This window comes from Salmo salar, chromosome ssa26 (assembly GCF_905237065.1).
Source record: "Salmo salar chromosome ssa26, Ssal_v3.1, whole genome shotgun sequence".
NCBI lineage: Eukaryota > Metazoa > Chordata > Actinopteri > Salmoniformes > Salmonidae > Salmo > Salmo salar.
The window spans coordinates 27,155,127-27,168,754 of NC_059467.1; the positions used below are offsets into that span (position 1 = coordinate 27,155,127).

General features: G+C 42.4%; 1 protein-coding gene across 5 annotated transcripts in view; it reads left to right on the plus strand.

Moving 5' to 3' along the window:
- Positions 1-13,628, plus strand: part of LOC106587553 (tyrosine-protein kinase CSK) — a 37,296-nt gene that overhangs the window by 13,095 nt on the left and 10,573 nt on the right. For 3 of the 5 annotated variants that reach the window (XM_014176056.2, XM_014176052.2, XM_014176054.2), the window contains exon 2: positions 7,183-7,285. In XM_014176056.2, coding sequence (XP_014031531.1) covers positions 7,271-7,285 — 15 coding nt within the window. In that variant the 5' untranslated portion in view covers positions 7,183-7,270. The remainder of the gene's footprint in view (positions 1-7,182; positions 7,286-13,628) is intronic. The other 2 variants (XM_014176053.2, XM_014176055.2) reach the window with 1 other exon arrangement.

A 13,628-nucleotide genomic window follows, 5' to 3' on the forward strand; every position in this document is an offset into this window, starting at 1 on the left:
TCTGCCTCGATTTGTCTCTGTTCAAGGGACTCCTTCATCACTCCAGTCCACTCCTCCCCTCTGCCTCCATGCTGCTTGACAACTAGGGGTTCTACCCCCCCCCTCCCTCTTTTCTAGCTGTCTGCTCACCTTCCCCAGAATTTCCTTTGTGGCATCTCTGACATCCTGTGGGCGGAGAGAATCCCCTCATACGTATGTACGTACACACACACACCTAATGTATGCAATTATGAAAATGAATGCAGTCTCACTTTGCCTGGATATGCAGAGCCTATAAATAGCATGAGATTACCAAATTGCCTGTGTGTGCTGAGATTGAGACCACAGCTAAGAGAGCTGCTGTGGCTCTGCTGCTAACAGCAGCTTCTGAAGGGGATTCTTGCTGCCTTTCACCTTCTATTACTGTGCTGTCAAAATAGGCTACACATTCACTCAGATCAACACCCTCCATTTCTTCTGCATGACATACTGTACTACACTCAAGTGCATAATGCTGCCTTCCTGTCTTTCATGTGAGACTTTCTGACACGCTCACTCAACACCATGTTTTTCTACAAATGGAAAAGAGGATGGGGAATTTATTAGTGATGGGGGGATTGATATACAGTTGCGCATCACAATATTTTGGATTATATTGATAGTTTGACTCCGTGTGTGTACAGTTGAAGTCGGAAGTTTACATGCACCTTAGCCAAATACATTTAAACTCAGTTTCTCACAATTCCTGACATTTTATCCTAGTACAAATTCCCCGTCTTAGGTCAGTTAGGAACACCACTTTATTTTAAGAATGTGAAATGTCAGAAATAATAGTAGAGATTTATTTCAGCTTTTATTTCTTTCATCACATTCCCAGTGGGTCAGAGTTTGAAGGTAGGCCTTGAAATACATCCACAGGTACACCTCCAATTGAATCAAATGATGTCAATTAGCCTATCAGAAGCTTCTAAAGCCATGGCATCATTTTCTGGAATTTTCCAAGCTGTTTAAATCAAATCAAATCAAATTTATTTTTATATAGCCCTTCGTACATCAGCTGATATTCTCAAAGTGCTGTACAGAAACCCAGCCTAAAACCCCAAACAGCAAGCAAAGCATGTGAAAGAAGCACGGTGGCTAGGAAAAACTCCCTAGGAAAAACTCCCTAGAAAGGCCAAAAACCTAAAGGCACAGTCTACTTAGTGTATGTACACTTCTGACCCACTGGAATTGTGATACAGTGAAATAATCTGTCTGTAAACAATTGTTGGGAAAATTACTTGTGTCATGCACAAAGTAGATGTCTTAACCGACTTGCCAAAACTATAGTTTGTTAACAAGAAATTTGTGGAGTGGTTGAAAAATTGGTTTTAATGACTCCAACCTAAGTGTATGTAAACTTCTGACTTCAACTGTATATAGCCTAGGCTAAATAAAATATATATTTGTTTTTTTTGCTAGGTAAAGGTAGTCGGCTGTACGTCCTCAAGCTCTGGTATGTTGAATCATGTAGCTTGTTCTCCATATTATTTTGAAATGGGGAACCAACATCTTTTCAGCACTTGTATTTCCATGACAGATCAAAACTTTATCTCGTTTCTCTGCAGCAGTGAGAAATATGTTTGGATATCAAATCACACTATTTAATCGCATATCTTATCGGCTCTGTTCGCCTTGAACAGAGGAATCCAGATCTAGGCTGATCACTTCACTCATCATTCTCTTCTCACTGTTGCACTTGTTCCATTTTTAGCTTTGTGTATTCCCCACAATCAAAGGCTTGTGTATTCTATTTTTGGCTGGAAACTAACCCAATTGTTAGTATAGTGTGTCCCTTGTGGTGCCTTTTTATGTAGATGTTGACAAACACCTAGCCTGAGAGAAGCTTGCCAGCACTGAATGGTGTATTGCGAACAGCATTTAAAACTGTATTTTGCCAGAGAAATTGCCATGTGAGATATACGGAGTCACCGGTCTGTCTTCTCTGTGGTACGGGTGCTGACCTGGTCCTGTCGTGGAAGTGCCATGTGACTCATGAGCCCATGTTGTGCCATTTGTCTGTTCTCTCTGCTCTGCAGTGCTGCTAGGGCACCGGGACACAGGATTAGGGCAGACAGATGAACAGAAGGGCTTTTTAGACTCAGGGAGCCAGGCTGCTCTATCTCAGGGCACATCGTGTCTCACTGCGCTAGCACTAATTGTAGCCCACTTCCTGGTTCCTGCTGCTAAGGACTGTAGGAGAGCGGCAGCAGACAACACCGTGACAGCTGGGCCTTGTCTGACTGCAGCAATTTAGCCGCCAGATACAGTCTGTCTGGGCCCTGCTTTAGAACCGCCAACACTCCAAACAGTGCACATTACCTCAAACTTCCACTCTGCTCTGCAAAGGGAGGGTCCATGTTCAGTTCTCCTCACTCAGTTAGGCTAAGGCTAGTAGAAAGTAGATGCTGTGAGGACACCAGTCACGACACTGGACTTACTGTGCTTTTCACCATAGAATTGTTTACACTATGCCTCTGTGCAAAAAGACTAATGATATCTCACTTGTGTGCATAGCACTTGTGACTTCCATACTCTATGCAATGACATCATGTTTCATAGAACATAGGTGACCTATCTTGTGATTTTGTGGTTAGGCTAATCAATAGAAACTAAACTATTGAGTCCTTGGCTGTGCACTTGTCTCGTCTACATCGGACCACTCCACTGAGCTGTGTGTGTACTGTAGTGTGAGCTGTTGCTCTGTATTTACATAGTCAGTATGTCACATTTCCATATTTCTCCCTGCACCTTTCTTTGCTGCCAGTTAACTCTACAATACCAACTCTGTGCTACAGGCCCAGCACACACCAACACACCTGCAACCTCTGAGCTTACCATGAACCTCCTCCCAACATAACATCAACTTTCACATGTCACCAAATAATTGATTAAAACACACTGTTTTGCAAGAATTTCTACAGTAGCCTCAACAGCACCCTCTATGGTAGCACCATGGTGTAGCTGGAGGAAAGCTATTTTCTGTCCTCCTCTGGGTACATTGACTTAAACAACTAGTAGGCTCATGGTTCTCATCCCCTTCCGTAGACTTTCACAGTAATTATGATGACTTCTTTAGGAAGTCATCCAGCCAATCGGACACCTTGCAGTATGAATTAACATCTTGTCCATCCAATCAAAGGATCAGAGAATGAATCTAGTACTGCAACCATAAGCTATAGCTATCTAGCACTGCAGTGCATAAATTGTGGTGAGTAGTTGACTCAGAAAGATGATAGTTGAACAGTTTAGAACAATTTAAGGAGAAGAGGCAGAGAGGGAGATCTAGCTATATATTTTTTTTTAGTTTACCAACTAATGCAGTTTAATTTAAGCTACTCAACAACCAGACTCAAACAGAGAAGAATGCTATTTATGTTCGCTAGCTGGCTAAGGCTATCCAACACTGCAACTCTTCCAAGTGAGGCCAAGGTAAGCTTTCGGTTTTATTTATTGCCACCGGGGCCTGCCGTTGTAAGTGCTTGTAGTACACTGTACTGTATGATTGTCCACTTGGATTGGACTGTGGGATTACTAACATGTAAGTTCTATTTGGTTGACTATAATGTTAATATGGTTACAACTAGGGCTGGGATGATATCAGTTTTGCTATCATTAGTATTGTAGCAAGGAAATTAAGTGGATTTAACTTCTTTAGGAAAACATTGTCATCCAGAGTCATTTATTTTCCAACCTATAACACACTATTTTACATACAGCAGGTTTTTAAAGGACCAAAGAATTTGGTCTGCTTAGTGTTTTATTTTTTTTGCCATGGAAAAAAATATTGCGTCCCGATATTTTATTTATTTATTTATTTATTTTATATTTTTTTTAATAGGCTGTGTAGCGGTTATGTTATGACGGTTTGGCTTGGAAAAGTATTTGTGCCTGGTCACAAACAGCTGTCGTGTTGTGCTCTGAAGGCTACAAGCAAAGGTGAAAGGAGGAATTATACAGTACAACGCGCATAGTAATGATGCTGTATTTGGCTGCTATGAAAGTGAACTGTGTGTGACAGTAATCAGGGGTGTATTCATTCTGCCAATTCTGTTGCAAAACATTTCTTAAATGGAAGCAAACGCAATGAAATTGGGAGGGACCTAACTGAATTTGTCCAATAAACTTGTTTTTGTTTCATTTTGCAACTGTTTCGACTAATGATTACACGCCATATCAGCTAGATGCAGGCAAGTGTTCAAGGCGGTATTGAATGTGTCACTGTCTCACCTTGATTACTCCAATTTTGTCTCTTGACCTGTGCACCTATGTTATGAACTTTCATTTGTAGGCTACGTTGTAGCAACCTCATGATGGTTATAGGGCAAATTTAGATCATTTAGTAACCTAAACCTATTGATATGGAATATGAATGACAGTCAGCCAATATGCTTTAATAGAAATAAGGCCATGCTCAGTAAAAAAAGAAAAGTCCTTCCTAATCTAGAATGGCACCGACCACCACTGCCAGACACTCGGGTCATGTAAGAGAGTTGAGTTCTGAAATGTGAACTCACCTCTGAGCACCATCCATTTCTACCTGGAGAAACCTGTCATGCATATGCTGTTGAGAAACATTAGCTTACTAATCAGAATTTTCACAATGTGGCACATATCAACACTGTCTCTCACTGGCGTAGTTGTTACATACTGTAGGCCTAATCATGACTGTGTGGTTGTTTTTGAAAGTGTGAATTACTGTTCACTTCCGACCAGCTGCAGCCATGGAGACTTCAGCCAGCACAGGAAAACAATCAGTAGCACGCTGACTGCACAAGCAGAATGATCTCTCTCCACCTGAAGAAGACTTCACATGTAGCCGAAGCAATGCTGTCCTTCTGGGGAGGCTCTTCTGGCAAACATGCATGCATGCATGCATACATACATACATACATACATACATGCATACATACATACATACAGTACCTACTTGCTTAGTGCTTGTTGACTACACATAAGCATGACATGGTAGAAGTAATAGATTTTATGTGGATACTATCGATGTCCGTGTTCATTCAACACTAGATGGCTAGAGAGAAGCATACTGAGAGGTTTTGGATTGATGGTTTTCCTTTCAGAGATTAGTTTTTTACACTTACTGGAGAGTGGTGTAAAGTTTTTCTAGATGGCGAAGGGCTTGTAAAATGTGGTTTGTTTATGGTTGTCCGTTGTACGTTGTCTCTTTCTCAGGAGTATTTCTTGGCTCTGTGAATGAATTGCTGTAGACCTAGTGTGAACATAGTCATTAGGTGCTCCATTTAGGCTGTCATTGAACTCAGCAGAGAAAGGAGTGTTCTGCTATATGAAAAGGTAGTTATCATGGTTGTATAGTGTGTGTTACATCACTGTGGGTTTCCATGGTAGCGATATCAGCAGGGAGCCTGCGAGAGCTGAAAAGAATGGAGGGATGAGTTAGTAGGAAAGGAGAGAATTGCTCTCGGAGGTATAGAGCATCACTCACATGGCTGTGTGTGTGTGTGTGTGTGTGGGCACCTCAGTGAACTAGACTTGCTGAGTGGGTGCTAAGCATCTGTCTTTGACCTCAGTACGTCAGCACTGCTGCTGGAGTTGAGCTCATTTCTCAGACGTAATCCGCCTTCCTACCTTGGTTCAGAAACCTTGCCTGGATTTCCTCACCAGCTCTGTGTTCAATCATCTCCTTTCACCAGCACTATAGGAGCAATAGATGATGGAATATGGCTGTTTCACTCACATATGCTGACTGACACTGAAGTGAGGAGTATATTCAGTCCCTCTTCGAGGACGATGGAAGTAGGCTAGATTAGAGATGTGTATTTATTATTAAAAACAACAGGTTTTGGCGTGATGCTTTCCCTTTGCGCTGACTGACACTAAGAATGGCAAATAGAAAAGTGGGTGGCCTCTGGGTATACCAGAGCTGCTATATTTGGCTCTGTCAGTTTGCATACAGATCTGCAGCAGTCTGCAGTTAGCCAACTTCCTGTTTTAACACAGGATATAGGACTAGCAGTGCCCTGCTGTGAGCCATTGATACACCGTAGTTGCTGTATGGATGAGACATGCATCATTTAATGGTTCTAGAACTCTACAGTACATTTAGGGTGTTCCGACCCCTCCACCACCACACCAAGCCATCGGAAAATACGAGTCAGCCACTTCCAGTTCCCCCTCACTTCCTGTTCTCGGCCGGTCTGAAGTGGTAGGCAGTGGATGAGGTTGAGGTAGGCAGTGGATGAGGTTGAGGGTGACAGTACTGGCCCTCCTGTGGTGAATTGGCCATGCCGTGTGTGCCTTTGTCTGATGCAGCATGAACTGTATGGCCTTGTCGTGTGCCTCCAGTCTTTTCTCTGGCCTCCTCCTCTTCCTCATCTTCAGGGACAGACATGCTTCAGGCCCGGCATCTGCTGTGTTCTGCCTGCATACTATAGCCTAGATCCAGCCAAAACAGATCATACTGCTCACTACTGTATCCTAGATGCAGCTGATACAGACCATACTGTAGCCTAGCCTAAATACTGCTCTCTCGAACTGCCTGTCTACTGTAGGTAGAAACACTGTAGGGTAGGCTACCTCCAGCCAATAACGATCATTCAGCTGTCACAGCACAGAGCTTCGCCTGACACAGATGAGCTGAGAAAGTGGTGGGTTTAGCTTTAGAGATCAGAGCAGTGGACAACAGACAGAGGGAGGCTTCATTTCCTTTGGGAGGATCAACTCTCCTGCATTCACCTCGCTCTGAAGGTCACTGTGGAGAGGTGCAATTATTAGTGCTCAGAAATGCTTATCTGCATAGAGGAGTCTTTTTTTTTTTTTCCTATTTCACTAATTCTAGTACGTAGGCTATTATTGCAGTCTATAACAGTACATTAAGTGTATTTTGTTTGCAGTAGATGAGTATGTGCCCGTGTTCATGCACCTTGGTTGAGAAACAAGGTAGTGACAGTAGGCTATTTTTCCTCTGCATGTGAAGCTTATTCACAGCAGCTGAGTTGACATGCAGATTGAATCTGTTTAACAGAACTAACCAGAGTAACATTTTGAATCTGGTTCTCTTCTGCTTACTGACCAGACCACATGTGGTTGTCTACCAGGCTGAGCATATAACCTGTTCCAGTGTGGTGTTAATCTGTCAGAGGGAACCACAATACGTGGTGATTGACTATCTTCTCTTCTGTTGTCCAGCAGCTCTGATGGTACCAGCTGACCGGTGACACCTGCCTGAGGACACCTCACCCGCTGCCCCCCCTCCCCCTCCCCCACCCCCTTTACCATGTCTGGGATCCAGGTGAGAGGAACATGCACATGCTAGTAGTACGCAAGTCAGCTGTTTGTTCACCCCTGCTCGCAATTGCTAATAACTAGAGGTCGACCGATTTTAATCGGAATGGCCGATTTTAATTAGGGCTGATTTCAAGTTTTCATAACAATCGGTATTGTTGGCCACCGATTTGCCGTTATTTAAAAAAAAAAAAAATTAAACCTTTTATTTAACTAGGCAAGTCAGTTAAAGAACACATTCTTATTTTCAATGACAGCCTAGGAACGGTGGGTTAACTGCCTTGTTCAGGGGCAGAACGACAGATTTTTACCTTGTCAGCTTGGGGATGTAACCTTATGTTAACTAGCCCAACGCTCTAACCACCTGCTTTACATTGCCAAGGTAAGTTGCTAGCTAGTATTAAACGTATCTTATAAAAAAACAATCAATCAATCATAAACACTAGTTAACTACACATGGTTGATGATATTACTAGTTTATCTAGCCTGTCCTGCGTTGCATATAATTGATGCGGTGCACATTCGCGAAAAAGGACTGTCTTTGCTCCGACGTGTACCTAACCATAAACATCAATGTCTTTCTTAAAATCAATACACAAGTATATATTTTTAAACCTGCATATTTAGTTAATATTGCCTGCTAACATGAATTTCTTTTAACTAGGGAAAATGTGTCACTTCTCTTGCAAACCGAGTCAGGGTATATGCAGCAGTTTGGGCCGCCTGGCTTGTTGCGAACTGTGCTGTCTTTGTTAGGAAGAAATAGTCTTCAGACTTCGCCAAACGGGGGATGATTTAACAAAAGCGCATTTGCGAAAAAAAGCACAATCGTTGCACGACTGTACCTAACCATAAACATCAATGCCTTTCTTAAAATCAATACACAGAAGTATATATTTTTAAACCTGCATATTTAGCTAAAAGAAATCCAGGTTAGCAGGCAATATTAACCAGGTGAAATTGTGTAATTTCTCTTGCGTTCGTTGCACGCAGAATCAGGGTATACAGAATCTGGCTCGTTGCGAACTAATTTGCCAGAATTTTACGGAACTATGAAATAATATTGTAGGTTGTGCGATGTAACAGGAATATTTAGACTTATGGATGCCACCCGTTAGATAAAATACGGAACGGTTCCGTATGTCACTGGAAGAATGTTTTCCAGATGATAGTTTCCGGATTTGACCATATTAATGACCTAAGGTTTATTGTATTATAGTTAAGTCTATGATTTGATAGAGCGGTCTGACTGAGCGGTGGTAGGCAGCAGCAGGCTCGTAATAGTCAAAGATATATGGTTTAGAGAGAAATAGTCGACGCGTCATAATTCCTGTAATAACTTGCGGCTGAACTTGAAAGGGGTTCCTTCGTTATTTTACAGTTCATGTCTTCCATAGAGAATGTCTTGATCTACTTCAAATAAGGTCTGTGTTTTGTGCTTAAACCGCCTCGGCGTCTTGATACCCGTGTAAATCTCACTAGGTAACGTTTGTCAACATATTTTCATAAATCCACTCTACAATTATTATTTTTTTTATCTTCGCTTATATTGATCAGAGTTATATCCTATGGATATCTACACAGTTATAAAATTGGCAAGGTGGTGTAAGCCTAAAACACAGACCTTATTTTAAGTTAATCTAAAAATATCCTATGGAATAAATGAAGGAACCGCTTTTCAGATTTTGCTAGGTGTCATGGGAATTGTGACTCGCACTTTGGTAGTCAATTCTTACCATGCCCATTATTAAAATAGGATTTCCTGCATATAGAAATTACAGTTTTTGTTTTCAGCATTCATCACAGGTAACTTAAACTCTATTTTTATTATTCAAACAGTTGAGAGTATTTGTCTCCTAAGCAGACTCTTCAGTATCGTTGTCACTTCAGAGCTGTGTGTATATGTAACAGTGTAGGTTCCGTCCCTCTCTTCGCCCCAACCTGGGCTCGAACCAGGGACCCTTGCACACATCAACAACTGACACCCACGAAGCATCGTTACCTATCGCGCCACAAAAGCTGCGGCCCTTGCAACGCAAAGGGAAACCCTACTTCAAGTCTCAGAGCGAGTGACGTCACTGATTGAAACGCTATTAGCGCGCACCACCGCTAACTAACTAGCCATTTCACGTGTGTGTGTGTGTGTGTGTGTGTGTGTGTGTGTGTGTGTGTGTGTGTGTGTGTGTGTGTGTGTGTGTGTGTGTGTGTGTGTGTGTGTGTGTGTGTGTGTACACACATACCATACATAACATACATACGAAAAATCATAATAATCGGTATCGGTGTTGAAAAATCATAATCGGTCGACCTCTACTAATAACCCATCCAACTATATGTGAAAATCAGAGGCCCAGTAACATTTTGCGCATATTCTTGATGGTTAATAAACTCACAGGTTTGAGACCACAATAGTTCTGCTAATAGCGCTATATTGAAAATACTGTGATTGAAGAAAACCATCTGAGATTAAATGATAAAAAATGTAAATTCATTATAATTTCTACGCACTTTCTACCTGGTCGTTTACATTTAGACTGGAGTAAATATATTTTTTCCATACATGTTATAAGCTATTCGATTTTTATTTTTTTTAATATATTTTTTTATTTGTAAAAACATTTTTTATTTGGGGACACCTACAACCCACTCATAACCACCCACCAGTTGAGAATCATAGTTGAGAAACATAATATTGTCATAAATCGATTGAAGCATTCATTCTATCTTGTTGATATCGGTAAAGTTCTGTCATCCCTGCTTCTTTTGCAGAGAAAAGACGTTTAGGGACCGGGTGTGGGGATTTTTTTATTTTAAACTAAAAACAGAAGATTTTCTGTGCAAAGTTTGACCCGTTGAAAGGAAATGGAGAGCTATGTAAACAACCCAACATGTTTCTGATAAAATATGCACCCAAGCAGAAGTGAAATCTTGTGGTTGAAATACTATTAGCTTTTATGATTCCAACAAATATACCGCCTGTAGAGGTGCCATCTAACTGTGCATTTGCATTCTCTTTAGATGAAAGAAAGAAATCATATTTCTCCACTCCTGTTCCTGAGTAAAAATGTTGCCTATCATTTTACTGCAAGAAATGCTTAATTCTGCAGGTGTTAATATTAAGGCTATGTTATAGTGTTCAGATTTCAGTTTCCATTTAACCCATCTGAACAATAAGCTACAGTTCCCTTGATGTGCCATAGGCCTATATGATGTCCCCAGTCTTGTGACTGTCAAATTTGTACAGAACACTGCTATCATCCTCTTACCACATCACCAATGCTTTCCCAAATATTACTTTTCTGGCCCTCGCTTTTCTCTTATTGAATTAAACTCCCACCTTTCTCTGCCTGTTCCCAAAAGCATTTTGTGATTGGCGTGTAGGTGATTTGACGCGTGTACAGTTGGGCCAAAAGCTCAGGCTGACAGCCTAAAATAATGAAAGAGAACCAGTGTAGCCTGTTGATATAAATTGCACAAGAATTATACTTATTGTTTTTTTTAAAGGTATTGTTTTCTATTTATTCAACCCACCCGCCCTTCATCCACACAATATGTCATGACCCTAAACGCGCCTGCCCCGCAGATACAGCCACGGGGACTGCAGGTTAAGGGTCAACCCATGCATCACTAATGCACACACGCATCCTACTTACACATACATTCTAATGTGCCCTGCCCCTTTCCGACCTGTCATATTTCCTGACTGACATTAGTGCTTCTGCTTTTCATCTGCCAGCAGCCACATAGCATGATTACAACCCCCTTGCATCCCCCATATTCACATTTGCTTATCAACCTAAATTATTTGTATCTTTGGCACACAACAGTACATAACTCTCACATCGCTCCCTCTGTGACGCTCGTCTCTTTGACTCCTATCGGGAAATGATTGAGGGATGTGTGTCCCGATAACGATATCAGACATACAGAGAGCTGTGCGTAGAGCATTGCTTCAGGAATACTCCAGGTTATATGAGGATAGTGGCTGCGTCCCACCCTATTCCCTATATAGTGCACTACTTATGACCAGAGCCTCCAGGGAATAGGGTGCCATTTTGGACGCACCTTGTGTCACACACACATGCTGCTTTGTACTGTCATTGCCTCTAACTGATAACATGCAACCATGACTCCTGTGAAGATGTTATTTACAACATTGATGCCACAACACCACTGGTTAGACGTAGGAGCCTCAGTTAATGCCTAAAGAATAGGCCCACATGCTATATGGTCTGAACAGCGTGTAGGACAAACCAGCATAGCTACCCCCCCACCTTTATTTAACCAGGTAGGCCAGTTGAGAACAAGTTCTCATTTACAACTGCGACCTGGCCAAGATAAAGAAAAGCAGTGCGACAAAAACAACAGTTACACATGGGATAAACAAACGTACAGTCAATAACACAATAGAAAAGTCTACATGGTGTGTGCAAATGACGTAAGATTAGGGAGGTAAGGCAATAAATAGGCCATAGTGGCCTGTACATAGCCCATCTAATAAATAGGACGTAGTGGTGAAATAATTACAATTTAGCAATTAAACACGAGCGATAGATGTGCAGAAGATGAATGCATGTAGAGATACTGGGGTGCAAAGGAGCAAAAATAAATAACATGGGGATGAGGTAGTTGGGCGGGATATGTACAGACGGGTTATGTACAGGTGCAATGATCTGTAAGCTGCTCTGACAGCTGATGCTTAAAGTTAGTGAGGGAGATATGAGTCTCCAGCTTCAGGGATTTTTGAAATTCGTTCCAGTCATTAGCAGCAGAGAACTGGAAGGAAAGGCGGCCAAAGGAGGAATTGGCTTTGGGGGTGTCCAGTGAAATATACCTGCTGGAGCGCGTGCTACGGGTCGGTGCTGCTATGGTGACCAGTGATCTGAGATAAGGCGGGGATTTACCTAGCATAGACTTGTAGATGACCTGGAGCCAGTGGGTTTGGTGATGAATATGAAGCGAGGGCCAGCCAACGAGAGCATACAAGTCACAGTGATGGGTAGTAAATGGGGCTTTGGTGACAAAACGGATGGCACTGTGATAGACTGCATCCAATTTGCTGAGTAGAGTGTTAGAGGCTATTTTATAAATGACATCGCTGAAGTCTAGGATCGGTAGGATAGTCAGTTTTACGAGGGTATGTTTGGCAGCATGAGTGAAGGATGCTTTGTTGCGAAATAGGAAGCCGATTCTCAATTTAATTTTGGATTGGAGATGCTTGATGAGTCTGGAAGGAGAGTTTACAGTCTAGCCAGACACCTAGGTATTTGTAGTTGTCCACATATTCTAGGTCAGAACCGTCCAGAGTAGTGATGTTAGACGGGCGGGCAGGTGCGGGCAGCTATCGGTTGAAGAGCATGCATTTTAATTTTACTTGCATTTAAGAGCAGTTGGAGACTACGGAAGCTTGAAGCTTGTCTGGAGGTTAGTTAACACAGTGTCCAAAGAAGGGCCAGATGTATACATAATGGTGTCATCTGCGTAGAGGTGGATCAGAGAATGATACGTCATTGATGTATACAAAGAAGAGTCGGCCTGAGAATTGAACCCTGTGGCACCCCCATAGACTGCCAGAGGTCTGGACAACGGGCCCTCCGATTTGACACACTGAACTCTGTCTGAGAAGTAGTTGGTGAACCAGGCGAGGCAGTCATTAGAGAAACCAAGGCTAGTGAGTCTGCCGATAAGAATGCGGTGATTGACAGTCGAAAGCCTTGGCCAGGTCGATGAAGACTGCTGCACATTGTCTTTTATTGATGGCGGTTATGAAATTGTTTAGGACCTTGAGCGGGGAAGAGGTGCACCCATGACCAGCTCGGAAACCAGATTGCATAGCGGTGAAGGTACGGTGGGATTCGAAATGGTCGGTGATCTGTTTGTTAAAATGGCTTTCGAAGACTTTGGAAAGGTAGGATAGGATAGATCTAGTTCTGTAACAGTTTGGGTCTAGAGTGTCACCCCCTTTGAAGAGGGGGATGACCAATGGCAGCTTTCCAATCTTTAGGGATCTCAGACGATACAAAAGAGAGGTTGAACAGGCTAGTATAATAGGGGTTGCAACAATTGTGGCAGATAATTTTAGAAAGAGAGGGTCCAGATTATCTAGCCCAGCTGATTTTGTAGGGGTCCAGATTTTGCAACTCTTTCAGAACATCAGCTATCTGGATTTGGGTGAAGGAGAAATGGGGGAGACTTGGGCAAGATGCTGTGGTGGGTGCAGCGCTGTTGACCGGGGTAGGGGTAGCCAGGTGGAAAGCATGGCCAGCCGTAGAAAAATGCTTATTGAAATGATCGTAGATTTATCAGTGGTGACAGTGATTCCTAGCCTCAGTGCAGTGGGCAGCTGGGAG